General features: G+C 46.5%; 1 protein-coding gene across 1 annotated transcript in view; it reads left to right on the forward strand.

Moving 5' to 3' along the window:
• Positions 1–22515, forward strand: part of LOC138350095 (uncharacterized) — a 189770-nt gene that overhangs the window by 99721 nt on the left and 67534 nt on the right. The window contains exon 6 of the mRNA XM_069300387.1: positions 15907–16010. Within this exon, the coding sequence (XP_069156488.1) occupies positions 15907–16010 (104 nt within the window). The remainder of the gene's footprint in view (positions 1–15906; positions 16011–22515) is intronic.

Genomic DNA, 22515 nt, shown 5'->3' on the forward strand with positions numbered 1-22515 from the left:
CTGTAATTGACATTTGTTTCATTCCCTTGGCTCTTGTTTTTAAAAACTTCATATACAAATTGTACTGAGTCATCATGTCCTTAGTTTCAAACTCGCTGTAACTCGTGTCCATAAATGCCAGAATGTATTCAAAATTTTGCTGAACTTTTTCCATATCACATTTTTCCTTTAACGTTTCTTCATCCTCTTCCTCTTCCTCTCCATCTTTTTCATTGCACTCTTCTGGCTTTTTTGCTGTACATACTAATTCTATAATTTCATCATTAGTCATGTTTCGATTGTTTGGGGCTTCATCAAAATCTATCCATCTATCTATGTCATCTTCGATTGTTTCAGTCACCAGTTCTGCTCTAATCTCAGGGGACTTAATCCCCTTGACATAGGCTAGGAGTTCCTCTCTTAATTTTTTCTTCTCGCTAACTTTCTTCACCGCAAATCCTTCAAAATCTGCCTCGTCATCTTCCTCAGGAAACAGACTTGACGCGGGCCAAAGTTTTTTCCAACCATTTCTTAGTGTTGTCTGCTTTACCTCATCCCACGCACTAGCAATAGTCCAGATAGCTGACTTTATTGTGAAGACTTTATAAAAGTCCTTAAGTGTTCCAAGCTGATTGTTAAGACGTCTGGCAAACATCCTCTTGTAGTGGTGTTTAAGGTTCTTAATTATTCCTTGATCCATGGGTTGGATCACTGAGGTTGTATTGGGTGGCAAGAACGTTCCAATAATATTGCCATTTATAAGCTCATCACCTCGTGGATGCGTTGAACTGTTATCTAGCAGCAGCACAACTTTGCTGTTTTGCGGGAGACCAACACTTTTCAGGTGCTCCTTCACCTCGGGTACAAAGTTCTTATTAAACCACTCGACAAATATTACTCGAGACATCCACGCACTTGGCTGGTCCTTATAAATCACAGGGAGGCACCTGGCTGACTTTAAAGCCCTGGGGTTTTTACTAATTCCAATCACAAGTAACTTTAATTTGTGCGTGCCAGCTGCATTTGCACAGCACAACAAAGAAATTCTCTGTTTGTTCTGTTTATAACCACCTGAAGGATCGTCCTCACCACTATGAGCCATCGTTTCTGTGGGAAGCATACGCCAGTACAAACCTGTCTCATCAGCATTATAAATTTGCTCTGGAGATAAATTTTGTTCCTGCACCATCTCCACAAATTTACTCACATACTCATCAGCACCAACAATATCAGCAGATTGTCTTTCACCATGCACTTTAATAAACCTAATGCCATGACGGGTTTTAAAACTTCTGAGCCAACCATCACTGTATACACACTTTTGAGTAATTTTCATTTCTTGGTGAAATTCACGCGCCTTTTCCACGAGGAGCCAGCCTGCCACTGGCTTCTTCGTCACTTCACGTCTCTGTTTGTACCACTCCCACACTGCGTTATCAACACTCTCCACTTTTGCTTTACTTACTACCTTTCTATTTCGTATTGCTTTATCACTTTCACTTCTAGAGAAATAGTCAAAAATGATAGGTTTAGCCTTAAGAAGATCAAAAACAATACTTTTACTAATGCCATACTCAGCGCACACGACACTTCTCGGGACACCGCTTTCCACCTTCTTAATTATTTCAACTTTCTTTTCAAATGTCATCACTGACCTCTTTCTTTTACGTAACCCGCTTGTAGATGCTTTCACTGACACAATGCGTGCATTTGGAGCCGACATGGTGCACGGATGTTCCTTGATTGTGCTGATATGTAAAACAAAGTCACGGAATGAACACTCCAGTCTCGTGACAAATTCAAACAATGGGAACAATAGGCCGTGAGTCTGTGACGTCACAGGGTAGCCGGCGGCGCCCGACACGGTCAGTGAGCAAACTAAACCATCACCCACCCCCCCACCCACCCACCACGGGCCGGCACGACGCTTGGCTGACCGCTTTCTTACCCGACCCTGCCTGCCTGCCTCCTTCCCAGCCAGCCTGCCTGCCTGTCTGCCTGTGCCTGCCAGCCTGTGCCTGCCAGCTTGCCTTTCCCTCCCTAATTCTCACTACTTCCGTCCCTTCCTGCCTACCTCCTAGCATCTCTCCCTACCTCCCCCTCCCTCTTAGCATCTCTCCCTACCTCCTAACATCTCTCCCTACCTCCCCCTCCCTCTTAGCATCTCTCCCTACCTCCTAACATCTCTCCCTACCTCCCCCTCCCTCTTAGCATCTCTCCCTACCTCCTAACATCTCTCCCTACCTCCCCCTCCCTCTTAGCATCTCTCCCTACCTCCTAACATCTCTCCCTACCTCCCCCTCCCTCTTAGCATCTCTCCCTACCTCCTAACATCTCTCCCTACCTCCCCCTCCCTCCTAGCATCTCTCTCTCCCTCCCTTTCTGACTAATTCTTCCCCTCTCTCACTGATTCTCCCCCCCCCCTCTCATACTGCCTCCCACCTAAGCTCCATCGTCCATCCACCCACCAGTCAGCCATCAATGACGCAATGCGTCCATTTGGAGCCAACATGGTGCACAGATGTTTCTTGATTGTGCAGATATGTAAAACAAAAGCACAGAATGAACATTCCAGCCTTATGGCAATTCAAAATACTGTAATAGGAATAATAGGCCGTGAATCTGTGAAGTCACAGTGGGCACCCTGGACCATCTCCCATCCACCACCACAAGCCGGCGTGACGCTTGGTGGACCCCTTCCTACCCGAACTTTGTTCGGGTAGCATGACTCCCCAACCCCAATCGGGAAACTGGAAGTTTCGGATAACTAAAGTTCGGAAACCAAGTGGTGCTCTGTATCATTTCTCTCCAGGTGTTCTACCCATTTAGTTTTGATTAGTTTTTCCAATACTTTCACTATTACACTTGTCAGTGATACAGGTCTATAATTGAGGGGGTCTTCCCTGCTGCCACTTTTGTAGATTGAAACTATGTTAGCCTGTTTCCACACGTCTGCTACGATTCCTGTACACAGGGATGCCTGAAAGATGAGGTGAAGTGGAATGCTGAGCTCAGATGCACATTCTCTCAGAACCCATGGTGAAACGCCATCTGGGCCAGCTGCTTTGTTCTTACTGAGCTCCTTTAGCATATTTTCCACTTCAACTCTAGACACCTCTATCTGCTCTATGTTGTTCTCTGGAATTCTTATTGTGTCTGGTTCTCTGAAGATTTCATTTTGTACAAACACACTTTGGAACTTTTCATTTAATGTTTCACACATTTCATTTTCATTTTCCGTGAATCTGTTTCCCATTTTCAACCTCTGGATATTATCCTTTACCTGCAATTTATTGTTTATGAATTTGTAGAATAGGCCCAGTTCTGTTTTACATTTATCCGCTATCCCTTTTTCAAAATTTCTTTCTGCCTCTCACCTTACTGCCGTATAGTTATTTCTCGCATCTTTGTATCGCTGGTATGTTTGGGGGTTTGGCCTCTTCCTTTACTGATTCCATTTTTGTGTCTTTTGGTCTCTGGCCCTCTCACAATTTATGTTGAACCAATCCTGTTTTCTGGCCCTGCATCTCTGTTTTGGTATGAATGTTTGTGTGCCTTCCTCGTATATTTTAAAAAATTTGGCATACATTTCATTTACTTCCCTGCCTAGGAACAAGTCTGTTCAATTACACTCATTAAAAAATTTTTGAAGTTCCCCATAGTGACCTCTCCTTAAATCGAGTTTATCAACTGTTTCAATGTCCCCATTTTCTTCTAGATGATATCTTAAAGCATAATCAATGTCTAACAGGACGTGATCACTCTTTCCCAAGGGAGGAAGATACTGGATGTCAAATATCTCTTCTTCTTTCCTGGTGAATACTAGATCCAGTACTGACGGTACATCTCCTTCCCTCATTCTAGTGGCCTGCTTTATGTAATTACCTAAGTGTAATTACCTAAGTGTAGTTACAGGATGAGAGCTACGCTCGTGGTGTCCCGTCTTCCCAGCACTCTTTGTCATATAACGCTTTGAAACTACTGACGGTCTTGGCCTCCACCACCTTCTCACTTAACTTGTTCCAACCGTCTACCACTCTATTTGCGAAGGTGAATTTTCTTATATTTCTTCGGCATCTGTGTTTAGCTAGTTTAAATCTATGACCTCTTGCTCTTGAAGTGCCAGGTCTCAGGAAATCTTCCCTGTCGATTTTATCAATTCCTGTTACTATTTTGTATGTAGTGATCATATCACCTCTTTTTCTTCTGTCTTCTAGTTTTGGCATGTTTAATGCTTCCAACCTCTCCTCGTAGCTCTTGCCCTTCAGTTCTGGGAGCCACTTCGTAGCATGTCTTTGCACCTTTTCCAGTTTGTTGATGTGCTTCTTAAGATATGGGCACCACACAACAACTGCATATTCTAGCTTTGGCCTAACAAAAGTCATGAACAATTTCTTTAGTATATCGCCATCCATGTATTTAAATGCAATTCTGAAGTTAGAAAGCATCGCATAGGCTCCTTACACAATATTCTTTATGTGGTCCTCAGGTGATAGTTTTCTATCTAGAACCACCCCTAGATCTCTTTCTTTATCAGAATTCTTTAAAGATTTCTCACATAATATATAGGTTGTATGGGGTCTATGTTCTCCTATTCCACATTCCATAACATGACATTTATTAACATTAAATTCCATTTGCCAGGTGGTGCTCCATATACATATTTTGTCCAGGTCTTCTTAAAGGGCATGACAATCATCTAAATTTCTTATCCTTCCTATTATCTTAGCATCATCAGCAAACATGTTCATATAATTCTGTATACCAACTGGTAGATCATTTATGTACACAATAAACATCACTAGTGCAAGAACTGAACCCTGTGGTACTCCACTTGTGACATTTCTCCATTCCGATACATTGCCTCTGATTACTGCCCTCATTTTTCTATCAGTCAGAAAATTTTTCATCCATGATAGAAGCTTACCAGTCACCCCTCCAATATTTTCCAGTTTCCAGAACAACCTCTTATGTGGAACTATGTCGAAAGCCTTTTTTAGGTCCAGATAGATGCAGTCAACCCAACCATCTCTTTCCTGTAATATCTCTGTGGCTAGATCATAGAAACTGAGTAAATTCGATACACAGGATCTTCCAGATCGAAAACCATACTGTCTGTCTGATATTATATCATTTCTCTCCAGGTGTTCTACCCATTTAGTTTTGATTAGCTTTTCCAATAGTTTCACTATTACACTTGTCAATGATACAGGTCTATAATTGAGGGGGTCTTCCCTGCTGCCACTTTTGTAGATTGGAACTATGTTAGCCTGTTTCCACACGTCTGCTACGATTCCTGTACACAGGGATGCCTGAAAGATCAGGTGATGTGTTGATACAAGAATGTTTCCAGAATGAGGTTCACAAATCTGCATGTCCAAAAGTCCTCCGTTCTTGCTTCATAGGCCTCCCAGTCTATTGCTTTAAAGTTGAAGTCCCCCAGTATCAACAGTCGTGATTTATCCTTATCTGCTTGTACAATAATATCTCTCATGACCATTATGAGGCCCTCTCGTTTGTCATCCAGTTCTTCCTTTGTCCATGTGTTGCTTGCTGGTGGGCTGTAGGCATTTAAAATTATCAGCTTATCATCTTGATTCCAGATCTGCTTTGCCAGTATGTCAATATCTCGAGGGTTTTCAAATATTAACTCCCTTACCTTCAGGTGTTTTTTCACCAGTACAGTCACTCCTCCTCCCTTTACAGTTTTCCTGTCACGTCTCCAAACTGAATAGCCTCTTGGGAATATGACTTCTTTTATTATATTTTCTTCAAGTTTCGTCTCTGATAATGCGACAATATCTGGGACCCTAAGCTGGATTATATCTTGCAACTCCAAAGTTTTTGATCTCACTCCATCTATGTTGGTATATACAATTTTCAGGAACATGTTCCCTTTTCCTTTCCTCTTTACTCCCCCTTTCACTACTGATCTTGTTGCTTTGTTTTTATGTACCATTTCACAAGCTTTCCAGTCCCTGTCACTTTGTAGAAAAAAGAATTTCTGTGTTCTTCATTTCTATCTCCATTTAGATGTTTTGCCTCAATTAGGTTCATTTTCAGCTTTTCTCTGTCTTCCTTGGAGAGGTCTTGTCTCATTGACCAAAGTTTGCCAACCTCATCACTCTGCAATTTCCTGGCATTTCTAAGTACTTCCATCATGTTTTTCACTCCATTAAATGTCACCCTTAACCCTCAAACCGCACATATCATATATAAATGATATCAGTGACAAAACCGAAACCGCGCACATCATTTATATATGATTTCGTGTCTAGCGCTATAATTTAAATGCCCTGCCTGGGATAGGGGTAGCTATAGTACAGCCACGACCGATAGTTGCCAGATGCCACCTAGAAAAAAATCCAGGCCAACATTCTTGGGTGTTAGAGCGTGAGTATTGAGCAAGCCACCAAGGCTGGCGCATGCAGCACGAGCTCACAGCACCGTTGTTCAGCTTGTGACCACAGCATCACCTACAAATGCCATAATATATATGATACTGCTATTATTTAGCAGTGATAGTATTACTGAAGCCCCCTGACTGTGATAAAACTGACCAGGATTCTGATAATAACAGGATTGTGGTGATATTTAGCGCTGTGCTCCATGGAGGAAGGAGTAAGGCTGTGGGAGGGAGGGTTGTGGCGTCGTCTTCTGACTGTGTGTGGCCACCTTATATTGACTGCACTCACCATTCCAGCTTAGTGGTTCGCTATGGTGAACACAAATGTAGATACTTATATATAACGTGTGTATAGTGTGAGATAACAGCGAGAGGAGTAGGTTGGGAGCCGGCATTTTGGTGAGGGAGGAGCGTCGTCTGCACGACTTGGCATGTTGTTTACTGATGGTGATTATGGTCTTTGGGCACCATACCAGCTTATTTGTACAGGTATGGTGAATAAAACAGGTAGATACTTGTATATAATGTGTGTGTATATAGCGTAATAACACCACAAACAATATTGTTGGAGGAGAAATATTAGTGCGTCTGGTCTTGAGGGCAGCCGCCGATCAGCTGACTGTGTGAGTAGCTACGTCTTTGTGCCTTTACTCACCATACAAGCTTAGATGTACAGTTATGGTACATCTAAGTACATATGGTAGATGTACAGTTATGGGGAGCCGGTCGGCTGAGTGGACAGCATGCTGGACTTGTGATCCTGTGGTCCTGGGTTCGATCGCAGGCGCCGGCAAGAAACAATGGGCAGAGTTTCTTTCACCCAATGCCCCTGTTACCTAGCAGTAAAATAGGTACCTGGGTGTTAGTCAGCTGTCACGGGCTGCTTCCTGGGGGTGGAGGCCTGGTCGAGGACCGGGCCGCGGGGACACTGAAAGCCCCGAAATCATCTGAAGATAACCTGAAGATGGTGAACAAAACATGTAAATACGTATATATAACGTCTGTGTATAGTGAATAAATATAAAAACAGTATTGTGGGAGGAGAATGAGGGTGAGTGAGGTGGTGTTGAGGGAGGGAGTGGCAGTGAGTGGCTCGCTGGTGTTTGGCGGTCACTCCTCGTTTCTTTTTGACTCACAAGACCAACTTAGAAGTTCGTTATGGTGAACAAAACATGCAGATACTTATATATAACCTGTGTATATAGTGTAACAACAGCAAAACTATTTGTTTATTGTTTTATGAACATAATAATTGAATCACTAATATGCACACCATAATTTTGAGTACAGCGATGGTTCACACTTTTTATTATATAAATATACCACAATTCACTGTATGGAATAATATTACTGGAATAATATTATTAATAATAGCCGGTCGGCCGAGCGGACAGCACGCGGGACTTGTGATCCTGTGGTCCTGGGTTCGATCCCAGGCGCCGGCGAGAAACAATGGGCAGAGTTTCTTTCACCCTATGCCCCTGTTACCTAGCAGTAAAATAGGTACCTGGGTGTTAGTCAGCTGTCACGGGCTGCTTCCTGGGGGTGGAGGCCTGGTCGAGGACCGGGCCGTGGGGACACTAAAAAAAAAAAAAAAGCCCCGAAATCATCTCAAGATAACCAAGATACTGCAAAAAAACTAAGAAAAAAATCAATCAGAGACATTGAAATAATTAGGTAATAATATATTTGTGGCAACTGCCGTCTGACAGCTCAGGCGGAGTAGACCTCGTCTGGCGAAGGCTCTGCCAACGCCCCTTTTTTGCCACACTTCCCTACCCTATTGCGGCTAAAATATGCCACCTACGATTTTTTTGTTATTTTTTCCGTGATCAGGGAACAAAAATGAACACTTCTATAAGACGAAAGAATTTTTTGGATTTTTTTTGTTGTTGTTGCGCCTGTGGGTGTGAATTCCATTTGGGCCCCTAGCGGTTTGAGGGTTAAGGGGCGGTTCTTGTCTTTCTCATATTTTCCTATTCTTCTAAAATCACTGACATTTTCCTTTGAGCCTTCTCCTAAACCTACTATTTTCACTATGATTTTCATCTCTTCTGCTGCTCAGTCCACCCTAGATGAAATTTCCTTCTCTAAACATCCAAAAAATATTATGGACTTACTTCTGTCTGCAGTGTTTTGTACTAGTTTACTGTTGGTAACCAGTTCTTTCCTAATTGCTTGCCTAATTTCTGCTTCTTGTTGGTCATTTATGGTTTTGACTTCGCAACACACTTCTTTGATAGTCTCTTTCTCTTTTACAACTTGAGCATATGTCGCTTTTATTTCTTCTTTATACTTTTCTAGTTCTTTATTCACCTCCTCTATGTGAGTTGTCAGTGAAGTTTCCAGTTGGAGATCCTTACTTAACTCTATATTAGCTCTCAGGCTACCTTGGAGTTGTTCACCATATGAGTCTATTTTCTTGTTTATTTCTTCAAAGTCACCACACTTCACTTTCCACACCTCATTTTCTTTCACTAGTTCCTTGATTTGCTCCTCCTGATTTGTTACCTGGTCTGTTAATGCAGTAATAATCTTACCTTGCTGAAGCATACTCCCTTTTAGAGTGCAACGCTCACTCCTAAGAGCTCCATTGTCCTCTTCCAATTTAAGCACTTTTTCTTCATATTTCTTTTACATATCCTTAATTATCTCTAACCTGCCAAGAACACCTCCTTTCCTTATATCTTGAGGTGAGAATCCTTTGAAACAATCATCTGTTGGTGTGTCTATATTTCCGGTGGTGGTGGCGGCGGCCATCTTTGTTTTTGAACTAGAACCAAAACAAAGTTGTTGTTTTTTCCAGTGGTGGTGGCGGCTTTACGCTGCTATCTTCGCGCCACTGGTTCTGTTTTGGTGGGCTTAACCCTCAAATCGCTAGGGGGCCCAAATGGAATTCACACCCACAGGCGCAACAAAAAAAAATAAAAAAAATTCTTTTGTCTTATAGAAGTGTTCATTTTTGTTCCCTGATCACGGAAAAAATAACAAAAAATCGTAGGTGGCATATTTTAGCCGCAATAGAGTAGGGATGTGTGGCAAAAAAGGGACATTGACAGAGCCTTCGCCAGACGAGGTCTACTCCGCTCGAGCTGTCAGGCAGCAGTTGCCACAAATATATTATTACCTAATTATTTCAATGTCTCTGATTTTTTCTTAGTTATTTTGCAGTAATATTATTCCATACAGTGAATTGTGGTATATTTATATAATAAAATGTGTGAACCATCGCTGTACTCAAAATTATGGTGTGCTAATTAGTGATTCAATTATTATGTTCATAAAACAATAAACAAATAGTTTTGCTGTTGTTACACTATATACACAGTTTATATATAAGTATCTGCATGTTTTATTCACCATAACGAACTTCTAAGTTGGTCTTGTGAGTCAAAAAGCAACGAGGAGTGACTGCCACACACCAGCGAGCCACTCACTGCCACTCCCTCCCTCAACACCACCTCACTCGCCCTCATTCTCCTCCCACAATACTGTTTTTGCATTTATTCACTATACACAGACGTTATATATACGTATTTACATGTTTTGTTCACCATAACTGTACATCTAAGCTGGTATGGTGAGTAAAGGCACAAAGACGTAGCTACTCACACAGTCAGCTGATCGGCGGCTGCCCTCAAGACCAGACACACTAATATTTCTTCTTCAACAATATTGTTTGTGGTGTTATTACACTATATACACACATTATATATAAGTATGTACCTGTTTTATTCACCATACCTGTACAAATAAGCTGGTATGGTGCCCAAAGACCTTAGTGGCCACCAGAAACAACATGCCAAGTAGTGCAGACGACTCTCCTCCGTCACCAAAATGGCGGCTCCCAACCTACTCTTGCTGTTATCTCACACTATACACACGTTATATATAAGTATCTACATTTTTGTTCACCATAGCGAACCATTAAGCTGATATGGTGAGTGCAGTCAATAAATAGTGGCCACACACAGTCAGAAGACGACGCCACAACCCTCCCTCCACAGTCTTACTCCTCCCTCCATGGAGCACAGTGCTAAATATCACCACAATCCTGCTATTATCAGAATCCTGGTCAGTTTTATCACAGTCAGGGGGCTTCAGTAATACTATCACCGCTAAATAATAGCAGTATCATATATATTATGGCATTTGTAGGCGATGCTGTGGTCACAAGCTGAACAGCGGTGCTGTGAGCTCGTGCTGCGTGCGCCAGCCTTGGTGGCTTGCTCAATACTGACGTTCTAACACCCAAGAATGTTGGCCTGGATTTTTTTTCTAGGTGGCATCTGGCAACTATTGGTCGTGGCTGTACTATAGCTGCCCCTATCCCAGGCGGAGGCGTTTAAATTATAGCGCTAGACACGAAATCATATATATGTGTGATGTGCGCGGTTTCGGTTTTGTCACTGATATCATATATGATTTGTGCGGTTTAAGGGTTAATATGGGTTTGATCCAGTTTCTCTGGTTCCCTGTTCCAAAACTCGCATTTCTCAGGTTGTCTACAGTGTCTTTAAATCTAGCCAGCCTGCGGTCTTTCTTCATGCTCATGATGTTCGCAAGTACAGTATGCTGCCTTGTCAGCCATTTTTTGTGGGGAGCCCTGTCCGCTCCTTGAAGCTATTCAACATGTTCTGTGGCTGCTTGATTAGTTTGGGGTCATCAGTCACAGGAGTTGTTTTTGCCTACCGGGCACCACGAGCCAGAACCTGGACCCCTCAGAGAGGCACAGGGAACAATGGCCTACAAACACTTTATATATAAAGTACAGTATGTCATAATGGTCATCGACCAGGGAAGCACCCAAAGAATGATAGGCGAAACAAAACAGACCAAAATCTGCTGAAAATTGTGACCTATGTCCGAAAAGAGCAAAAGAACTCCCCCAGATAGAAAACAAGCAACACTTCATCCAACTATCACTCCTGCTCGTAGCTCGCTCAGGTGAGCTGGCAGCCACCATCTCAGTTCTTGAATTGATGTGCTGGCAGTCAGCTAGGTCATCCTCTGGCCTCAATTTCCTGTTCTGGATTTTGCCCTGTATCATTGTACCAGAAATGTGTGTGGTGTGGTGGCCAGGTGTCTTAGTGTACATGAGCAGCATGCACCTTGGGTTATCTTCCTTCAGTGCTCCATAAGTACTAACTTTGTGTTTCAGGGTTATCTTCCCTGGAGGTGTTCGAGAATCACTCCCATTTGAGGCCTTTGTTTCTTGGCGTTATCTTTGCCCGTGGGGTACGCCGGAGGTCTTGGGCTTTCTGTCTTGCCCTGGGTGGGGAGTGTTATTGCCTAGGCAGGGCACGCTGCGGCCGGCCCAGCTTGCACACACAGCGGCCGACGGTTCTCTCTGGCTGCCAGTTTGTTTGTTGTGTGTCTTTGGGGATTTTGTTTTTCTTTTCTAGTGTTTTCACTTTTTGTTAACGGAGGAGATCTGCCTAGCTTCTTATTAGGCATGCCTAAGTTATGCTGGTGGTCCTCCTCTCTTGTCTCCAAGGTTTCACAGCTGCTACTGGTGGTCAGTTTGCCCGTTGACAGACAGGGTTCTACTGGCTTAGTGCCAGTAGAAGTACACTCCAGTGCCTGGGCTTACCATAGGCTTTACTTACCCTATGGGTCCTGGAAAACCCCAGTGGGCTTGGAGGTGTCTTCCGAGTCCTCTCTCGCCTTGTGTGAAGTTGAAGGTTGCTCATTGCCCCTGCCTCAGGGAGACGATCATCCATACTGCCTCCGTCATGCTGCCTGTTGGGTCGGTGACACCTATGACCCGGAGTCTTGCGGGACTTATTTTCCACTTTTGCTTCAATTTACCCATTCATTGTCTGATGATCTTAAGGCTCAGGCGGCAGCTGCATTGCATGCTCGATTCTCTTTATTTCCTGTTCTGGTATCTTTGGTGCAGCCTCTTTTACTGCTCTCGCGATTGTGGGGTTCATTTCCCGAAGTCCTTGCGCCGGTTGTTGCGTCACCAGTTTTCTCTTTGGGGTTCGGTGCCTTGATGCTTTCCTCTTCCCTCACTCGATATGTTCACAGATGCCTCATCTCTCAGTTGGGGCTTTGTGACCAGTGCTCACCAATCGGGCCCAGGCACGTTGAGGGGGCTGTCCTTATGTCGGGCTCACAGCACGGTGTGGGAGTTTGTGGCAGTGTGGCAAGCACTTCAACAGATTCAGCTTCCTCGGTGTTCGATGTTCTGGCTCCATTCGGACTGCTCCCCCATGGTTCATTGTCTCACCCAGAGGGGCTCTTGTCGACAGATGGCTCTTTAGGTAGCTCTGCTGCTGAGTTCTCGTGGTTTAGCTTTCCGCAAAGTTCACATTCGGGGGTGGGTCCAATCTACTGGCAGATGATGTATCTCGCTTCAATCCTCTTTCCACAGCATGGCCGGTTGATGTCGCCTCCTTTGTTTGGCTTTGCCGGACATACGGGCATCCAGAGGTGGACCTTTTCACATCGGCATGGTCTTGGAATCTCCCACTGTACGTGGCACTGTTCCCCGACTTCGAGGCCCTCGTGGTAGAAGCTTTTTAGCAGGACTGGTCGAGGTGTGGGTTCCTGTATCTCCTTTTCCACGGTCCAGCTGTCACTCTGGGTTCTGGCTCAGCTGGATTCCTATTAGGGGAGAGTGATTCTCTTGGCTCCATGGAGGCCGGCCTAGCCTTGGGTTTAGGCGCTGCTGGCTCGGTGTCCGAACCCTGGCATTTTTTTGTAGTTCCGCCTCTTTCAGCGAGCCGGGCCAGTGAGGTACCATGCTGGTTTGCCTTCCTGCTCCGCACTACGTGTTTGCCATTTCTGACGCTTGTATATTTCCATTTGTATGGTGATCAGGTAGCCTCTTTGCTGGTGTTCCAGCTGCAGTCTTCGTCTCAACAACTATTTGAAGTTTCTTGGCAGTATTTCCACCATTTCCTTTTCCTTTGCAGGGTTTCATCTGTGACAGTTAAGGTTGTCTTTTCCTTTCTCTCTTGGCTTTTTCCTTATTGGCGTCTTATGATTCTATGATTCTTTTTTTGTTTGTTTGCAGCCTTCTTTTTTGGCGAAGAATGAGTCAGCGGGCTTCCGGAGGGGTCCATTGGTTGTGGAGGATTGGCTGGTTAGGCCGGGGGTGCATCATGTGCTGTGTCCGGTGGCGGCTCTATGTTGCTACTTGCGGGCCACTGGTTCAGTGATGGTGGGCACGCTCTGGGTGGATCCGGTTTTCCTGGTTCCCTGTTCCAGGGCTTGTGTGTGTGATTAAGTTTAGCCAGCCTGCAGTTTACTTTCGAGCCCATGATGTGTGGAAGTATGCTGTCTTTGGTCTTGGGTCGACATTCGGGCACGGGGGCTTTGAAGGACGAACAGGGTCCTGACCGCCAGGGGTATCTCTTGAACATTCAGGGCCTCTCTCTGACCTTGTGTTATGTTGGGGAAGCATGTCGTGGCCATCAGACTCTTCTGTGCCTTGAGATCTGTGGTGCTGCTGCCTCCTGAGTAAGTCCCTGTTTTGTTTTTGTTTTTTACTTATCTGTTGGTAGTTAGCTTCAAGGAGCCGACGAGGCTTCTCACAGAAAACCAGCATTGAATGTAATGAAACACCATTTTCTGGGCAAGCCCCGGAGGCTTCCTGATACCCCTCCTCCGGTCGGTAGTCTTCATCACTCAAGAACTGGAGTGGTGGGCTGCCGGCTCACCTGAGCCAAGTTCCCACCAAGTTCCCACTTGGCTCACCAAGAACCAAGGTTAACACTAATGAGCAGGAGTGCTAGTTGGATGAAGTGTTGCTTGTTTGTTTTCTTTCTGGGGAAGTTCTTTTGCTATGCTTGGACGTAGATCGTAATTTTCACCAGATTTTGGTCTGTTTTGTTTCGCCTATCTTTGTGGTTGCTTCCCCAGTCAATGGCAATTATGACATACAGTACTTTAAATGTAAAGTGCCCAATAGGTAATTGTTCCCTGCACCTCTCTGAGGGGAACAGGTTCTGGTTCGTGGTTCCCGGTAGGCATAAGGACTCCTGTGACTGATGACCCCAAACTAATACATTATAGCACATATAATTTTGGATAGCTTCAGGGAGCCTCTGGCACTCCCTCCAGAAAATGGTGTTTCATTACATTCAATGCTGGTTTTTTTGGTAATATGTCTTGGGCAGATGTTCGGGCTCAGGGTTTCAGAGGTCTAACGGGGTCTTGGCTGTTAGGTATCTTGTGAACGTTCCGGGTCCTCTGTGGTCTTATGTTGCATTTGGATGTGGTGTCAGTCGCCTTTCTTGGTCTCAGTGTAGAGTTGTTACCTGTGGTGCTGCCACCTCCCTAGTAGGTTTCCTATTATTGCCCTTCTCTGTGGGTAGTTAACTTCAGGGATCTGATGGAGCCAAAAAACCAGCGTTGAATGTATTGCAACGCCAATTTCTGGGTGAGCAACGGAGGCTCCCCGACACCCTCATTTCCCGGGTCAGTGGTGTATTTCTCAGTAAATAACAGATGTGGGTTGGCCTGGTCCAGGCACCTAGGGCCGGCTCCCCCCTCCCCATAGTAAGAGGGGGAGAGGTGGAGTTGACTAGTAGGGGGCTAGTTTCACTAAGTTTTGTTTCTTCTTTTTTTATTGGGGGAGTATTTTTGGCATTTTGGGGGCTTTGGTCGAGTTTTTAAACCATGCAGTGTTTTGTTTTGATTTGCCTATTTTTATGGGTGCCTTTCAAGGTGATGGCGAAGATAATATCCTTTAAAATGTAAAGTGATCATAGGCCATCGCTCTCTGTGCCTCTCTGAAGAGGGCCAGGTTTTGGCTTGTGGTCCCCAGTAGTTAAAAACAACTGACGACGCGTTTGTAATTACTCAAGTGTAGTTACAGGATGAGAGCTACACTCGTGGTTTCCTGTCTTCCCAGCACTTTTGTCATATAACGCTGTGAAATTACTGACGGTTTTGACCTGCACCACCTTCTCACCTAACTTGTTCCAACCGTCTACCACTTTGTTTGCGAAAGTGAATTTTCTTATATATCTCCAGCTTTGTTTAGTTAGTTTAATCTATGACCTCTTGTTCTTGAAGTTCCAGTTCCCAGGAATTCTTCCCTATCAATTTTATTGATTACCGTTACCATTTTCTTTGTAGTGATCATATTACCGTATTTTTCTTCTATCTTCTAGTTTTGGCATATTTAATGCCTCTAACCTCTAATCATAGCTCTTGTTCTTCAGTTCTGGGAGCCATTTAGTTTCATGTTTTTGCACTGTTTCTAGTTTGTTGATGTGCTTCTTAAGATATGGGCATCATACAACTGCTGCATATTCCAGCTTTGTTCTAGTGGCACTTAATAAGTGATGATAGCTTCAGGGAGCCTGTGGGGTCACCCAGAAACTGGCTTTTCATTACATTCACCGTTTGTATTTTGCAGGAAGTGATACCTGGGTGATGCGAGTTTTGCAAATATGTGTGTGAATAGGGTTTGGTTTTCTGTTCATGTCTGCAGATGCATGAGTAACCATGTCATATAATGACATGCTAGGATATTTTTTATCATTATGTTATTGTGCATGCAGAGGCTCTGGCAGTGCGGGAACGACTGTTGCGTCAGCGGGCAGAACTCACCATCGCTAAGCTACAGCTGGAGGAAAGAAAGCAGCACCTAGCTGTTGCCCTGGAAGTAGGCTATGCATTATTTTTTGTTTTTATATATGTTATGAACATTACCCGCCAAATACACGACAAAGCTACATCATTGCTACAACGTTCGAACAAGGTTTAACACCACCTAACAAGTTGTAACAACGTTCATATATGTCATAAAAACATTATAACAAGATGTAAAAACTTTATTACAAGTAGCAATAAGCAGAAAATAGGGCGAGTTAGGTTGTGTGTTTGCAAGGTAACCGGGGCTGTTTTGTATATTGTACCTACATTATCATTACCCTCTTTCCCACTTACATAGGGTTGATGAGTAATCAGACCAGGGAATAAAAGGTGAGTAAAATACTGTCATTAACGTAGATTATAGATGTTAAATAATAAAATATCACTCAAAATACCTGTATAGCCTCACTGATAAACAAGTGGTTCCACATTGCAACTGTCATCCACAGCAGCATCAAATTGCTGCATAACACCAGGTATACACTGATTCCAGTGAATTGTCATATAATGTAATTTATAGAAAAATGCAATTTTTTTTTTTTTTACGAACCATTTCCATGCAGCCTTATATGTTACCCTATTCTGTGTATTGTTCACACTCACTCATTGCTTCCTCTCATAATGACCATGTCCACCCACCTTGTAGTGCACAGACTCAGAGACCTGGAACTTCAAGAATAAGAGGTCAAAACTAACGAAAAATATACAAATTCACTTTCGCAAATAGAGAGGTAGACAGTTGGAACAAGTTAAGTGAGAAGGTGGTGGGGGCCAAAACCATCAGTAATTTCAAAGCATTGTATGATAAAGACTACTGGGAAGATGGGTCACCATGAGCATAGCTCTCATCCTGTAACTACACTTATGTTACTCTTAGGTAATTACAGTTGCTCTTGTAGGTCTAGTAACATGTTTTCTCTTAAGAGTTTATGCTACTTCTTTCATGATCCTCTATGACTGGGAATTTCACATGGGTTGTGTGGAACCAAAGGGACCTTCATGAGAGGTAGGATAAACATAACTGACATGGATAAATTTACAATATCTGTTTTGTAGTTAAACTGATGTTTTAAAAGTCATAAAGAAAGACCAAGTGGGTGTGAGAGAGAATTTGAATTAAAACAATGGGATATCCGTAATACAGCCTAGTATTGCAGTAGCACCTACAACTACGGGAAGAAACAAGAACCCTCATTGTAATCAGAAAACAGCTTATAATCACATGCGTTGTTTTGATAGATTAGATGAGTTCATATATTTTTGAGTGCAGGTCTCATGATCTCTTTACTGTTGGATTTAGGGACCTCATTTTCTTGGCAAGAAAAGGGTTTAGCATTAGATGCATTTTAGTTTGTTCTGGTTTATGTGACCCTTCAGCCGTTTCTTCTGATTCACATTATTTACTGGGTTGTCCTAGTGAGAGAGTATTAGGAAATGGGGTTTCTCTTAGTTTTCTTATGGCAGATTCATTTTTGGGTCCTGATCTTTCATTGCCTTTCTCTCTTCTTTTGATGCTCATTTATACTTACTGTATTTTGTCTTGTATAAGTCTGCTTTGGCAAAGTCTCTCCTTTTTAGGTTTGCAATTTGTTCTCTTAGTAGCTCTCTGTGCTTGTGCAGATGGGGTCTAGGGGGCTCGTCCTTAGAGAGCTGCCTTTTCATTGCCTTTAGCATCTGGGTGTTGGGAACCTCGGTGTCATACCCTTCCATGGTTCATGGATTTATTGTTATCAGTTCACTTGGTTGGGAGTTTCTCAACCCCTTCTTGAATGCACCCAGAAAATTTAAATTTTCTTTGTTGCTTCTTCTGAGCAGGACATAGTTCTGGGGCTGGAAATATATCATGTTCCTTGTCAAGTATCAGTGTTGCATCTTTTGTCACATTTTGATTCTGCACATTTATTGCATCATTGCTTGTTTCTACTGTGCTTGGATAATCAAATCTCCCTTCTGTTGCACATTTTTGTTGCTCTGCCTTTGTGTGTCTCTAGTACCAACATAAGACCTTTTGGTCCATATGAGGTAGCTCCTATTTATATCCACTCGAACCATTCATGTATCGTATATGCCGGCATACAAGTCGATCCGACACATGGGTCGACCCAAAAAATTTAGAGGAGTAATGCAGGTTTAGGCCTATATTCACCGCATAAGACGACCCTCAAAACAAAGCAGCATCACTTTCCCTGCCCCACTGTATGGAAGGAAAAATTATGGTACGTCATAAATATACTGTAGCTTAACGAATATTTACCTCATAAGGCAGGTGGTGTCAGTGGTTGTCATGGGAGGCAGGTGGTGTCAGGGGAGGCAGGTGGTGTTAGTGGTTGTCATGGGAGGCAGATGGTGTCAGTGGTTGTCAGGGAGGCAAGTGGTGTCAGTGGTTGTCAGGGGAGGCAAGTAGTGTCAAGGGAGGCAGGTGGTGTCAGTGGTTGTCAGGGAGGCAAGTTGTGTCAGTGGTTGTCAGGGGAGGCAGGTGGTGTCAGTGGTTGTCAGGGAGGCAAGTGGTGTCAGTGGTTGTCAGGGGAGGCAAGTAGTGTCAGGGAGGCAGGTGGTGTCAGTGGTTGTCAGGGGAGGCAGGTGGTGTCAGTGGTTGTCAGGGAAGGCAGGTGGTGTCAGTGGTTGTCAGGGGAGGCAGGTGGTGTCAGTGGTTGTCAGGGAGGCAAGTGGTGTCAGTGGTTGTCAGGGGAGGCAGGTGGTGTCAGTGGTTGTCAGGGGAGGCAAGTGGTGTCAGTGGTTGTCAGGGGAGGCAGGTGGTGTCAGTGGTTGTCAGGGAGGCAAGTGGTGTCAGTGGTTGTCAGGGGAGGCAGGTGGTGTCAGGGGTTGTCAGGGGAGGCAGGTGGTGGCAGTAGTTGTCAGGGGAGGCAGGTGGTGTCAGTTGTCAGGGGAGGCAGGTGGTGTCAGTGGTTGTCAGGGGAGGCAAGTGGTGGCAGTAGTTGTCAGGGTAGGCAGGTGGTGTCAGGGGTTGTCTGGGGAGGCAGGTGGTGTCAATAGTTGTCAGGGGAGGCAGGTGGTGTCAGTTGTTGTCAGGGGAGGCAGGTGGTGTCAGGGGTTGTCAGGGGAGGCAGGTGGTGTCAATAGTTGTCAGGGGAGGCAGGTGGTGTCAGTGGTTGTCAGGGGAGGCAGGTGGTGTCAGTAGTTGTCAGGGGAGGCAGGTGGTGTCAGTGGTTGTCTGGGGAGGCAAGTGGTGTCAGTGGTTGTCAGGGGAGGCAGGTGGTGTCAGTAGTTGTCAGGGGAGGCAGGTGGTGTCAGTTGTTGTCAGGGGAGGCAGGTGGTGTCAGTGGTTGTCAGGGGAGGCAAGTGGTGGCAGTAGTTGTCAGGGTAGGCAGGTGGTGTCAGGGGGTGTCAGGGGAGGCAGGTGGTGTCAATAGTTGTCAGGGGAGGCAGGTGGTGTCAGTTGTTGTCAGGGGAGGCAGGTGGTGTCAGGGGAGGCAGGTGGTGTCAGGGGTTGTCAGGGGAGGCAGGTGGTGTCAATAGTTGTCAGGGGAGGCAGGTGGTGTCAGTGGTTGTCAGAGGAGGCAGGTGGTGTCAGTAGTTGTCAGGGGAGGCAGGTGGTGTCAGTGGTTGTCTGGGGAGGCAAGTGGTGTCAGTGGTTGTCAGGGGAGGCAGGTGGTGTCAGTAGTTGTCAGGGGAGACAGGTGGTGTCAGTTGTTGTCAGGGGAGGCAGGTGGTGTCAGTGGTTGTCAGGGGAGGCAAGTGGTGGCAGTAGTTGTCAGGGTAGGCAGGTGGTGTCAGGGGTTGTCAGGGGAGGCAGGTGGTGTCAATAGTTGTCAGGGGAGGCAGGTGGTGTCAGTTGTTGTCAGGGGAGGCAGGTGGTGTCAGGGGAGGCAGGTGGTGTCAGGGGTTGTCAGGGGAGGCAGGTGGTGTCAGTGGTTGTCAGGGGAGGCAGGTGGTGTCAGTAGTTGTCAGGGGAGGCAGGTGGTGTCAGTGGTTGTCTGGGGAGGCAAGTGGTGTCAGTGGTTGTCAGGGGAGGCAGGTGGTGTCAGTAGTTGTCAGGGGAGGCAGGTGGTGTCAGTGGTTGTCAGGGGAGGCAGGTGGTGTCAGTGGTTGTCTGGGGAGGCAGGTGGTGTCAGTGGTTGTCAGGGGAGGCAGGTGGTGTCAGTGGTTGTCAGGGGAGGCAGGTGGTGTCAGTGGTTGTCTGGAGAGGCAGGTGGTGTCAGTGGTTGTCAGGGGAGGCAGGTGGTGTCAGTGGATGTCAGGGGAGGCAGGTGGTGTCAGTAGTTGTCAGGGAGGCAGGTGGTGTCAGTGGTTGTCAGGGGAGGCAGGTGGTGTCAGTAGTTGTCAGGGGAGGCAGGTGGTGTCAGTGGTTGTCAGGGGAGGCAGGTGGTGTCAGTGGTTGTCAGGGGAGGCAAGTGGTGTCAGTGGTTGTCAGGGGAGGAAGGTGGTGTCAGGGGTCGTCAGGGGAGGCAGGTGGTGGCAGTAGTTGTCAGGGGAGGCAGGTGGTGTCAGTTGTTGTCAGGGGAGGCAGGTGGTATCAGTGGTTGTCAGGGGAGGCAGGTGGTGGCAGTAGTTGTCAGGGGAGGCAGGTGGTGTCAGGGGTTGTCAGGGGAGGCAGGTGGTGTCAATAGTTGTCAGGGGAGGCAGGTGGTGGCAGTGGTTGTCAGGGAAGGCAGGTGGTGTCAGTGGTTGTCAGGGAAGGCAGGTGGTGTCAGTTGTTGTCAGGGGAGGCAGGTGGTGTCAGTGGTTGTCAGGGAAGGCAGGTGGTGTCAGTTGTCAGGGAAGGCAGGTGGTGTCAGTGGTTGTCAGGGAGGCAAGTGGTGTCAGTGGTTGTCAGGGGAGGCAGGTGGTGTCAGGGGTTGTCAGGGGAGGCAGGTGGTGGCAGTAGTTGTCAGGGGAGGCAGGTGGTGTCAGTTGTTGTCAGGGGAGGCAGGTGGTATCAGTGGTTGTCAGGGGAGGCAGGTGGTATCAGTGGTTGTCAGGGGAGGCAGGTGGTGGCAGTAGTTGTCAGGGGAGGCAGGTGGTGTCAGGGGTTGTCAGGGGAGGCAGGTGGTGTCAATAGTTGTCAGGGGAGGCAGGTGGTATCAGTGGTTGTCAGGGGAGGCAGGTGGTGTCAGGGGTTGTCAGGGGAGGCAGGTGGTGGCAGTAGTTGTCAGGGGAGGCAGGTGGTGTCAGTTGTTGTCAGGGGAGGCAGGTGGTATCAGTGGTTGTCAGGGGAGGCAGGTGGTGGCAGTAGTTGTCAGGGGAGGCAGGTGGTGTCAGGGGTTGTCAGGGGAGGCAGGTGGTGTCAATAGTTGTCAGGGGAGGCAGGTGGTGGCAGTGGTTGTCAGGGAAGGCAGGTGGTGTCAGTGGTTTTGTCAGGGAAGGCAGGTGGTGTCAGTTGTTGTCAGGGGAGGCAGGTGGTGTCAGTGGTTGTCAGGGAAGGCAGGTGGTGTCGGTTGTCAGGGAAGGCAGGTGGTGTCTGTGGTTGTCAGGGGAGGCAGGTGGTGGTAGTGGTTGTCAGGGAAGGCAGGTGGTGTCAGTGGTTGTCAGGGAAGGCAGGTGGTGTCAGTTGTCAGGGAAGGCAGGTGGTGGTAGTGGTTGTCAGGGAAGGCAGGTGGTGTCAGTGGTTGTCAGGGAAGGCAGGTGGTGTCAGTTGTTGTCAGGGGAGGCAGGTGGTGTCAGTTGTTGTCAGGGGAGGCAGGTGGTGTCAGTGGTTGTTATGGGTGTCAGTGATTGTCAGGTGGTCAGTAGTTGTCAGGTGGTCAGTAGTTGTCAGGTGGTGTCAGCAGTTGTCAGGGGAGGCAAGTGGTGTCAGTGGTTGTCAGGGGAGGAAGGTGGTGTCAGTGGTTGTCAGGGAGGCAAGTGGTGTCAGTGGTTGTCAGGGGAGGCAGGTGGTGTCAGGGGTTGTCAGGGGAGGCAGGTGGTGGCAGTAGTTGTCAGGGGAGGCAGGTGGTGTCAGTTGTTGTCAGGGGAGGCAGGTGGTGGCAGTAGTTGTCAGGGGAGGCAGGTGGTGTCAGGGGTTGTCAGGGGAGGCAGGTGGTGTCAATAGTTGTCAGGGGAGGCAGGTGGTGGCAGTGGTTGTCAGGGAAGGCAGGTGGTGGCAGTGGTTGTCAGGGGAGGCAGGTGGTGGCAGTGGTTGTCAGGGGAGGCAGGTGGTGTCAGTGGTTGTCAGGGAAGGCAGGTGGTGTCAGTTGTCAGGGAAGGCAGGTGGTGTCAGTTGTTGTCAGGGGAGGCAGGTGGTGGTACTGGTTGTCAGGGAAGGCAGGTGGTGGCAGTGGTTGTCAGGGGAGGCAGGTGGTGTCAGTGGTTGTCAGGGAAGGCAGTTGGTGTCAGTTGTCAGGGAAGGCAGGTGGTGTCTGTGGTTGTCAGGGAAGGCAGGTGGTGGCAGTGGTTGTCTGGGAAGGCAGGTGGTGTCAGTTGTTGTCAGGGGAGGCAGGTGGTGGTAGTGGTTGTCAGGGAAGGCAGGTGGTGTCAGTTGTTGTCAGGGGAGGCAGGTGGTGTCAGTTGTTGTCAGGGGAGGCAGGTGGTGTCAGTGGTTGTTATGGGTGTCAGTGATTGTCAGGTGGTCAGTAGTTGTCAGGTGGTGTCAGTAGTTG

Source organism: Procambarus clarkii, chromosome 44, assembly GCF_040958095.1.
Source record: "Procambarus clarkii isolate CNS0578487 chromosome 44, FALCON_Pclarkii_2.0, whole genome shotgun sequence".
In the NCBI taxonomy this organism is placed as follows: Eukaryota; Metazoa; Arthropoda; class Malacostraca; order Decapoda; family Cambaridae; genus Procambarus; species Procambarus clarkii.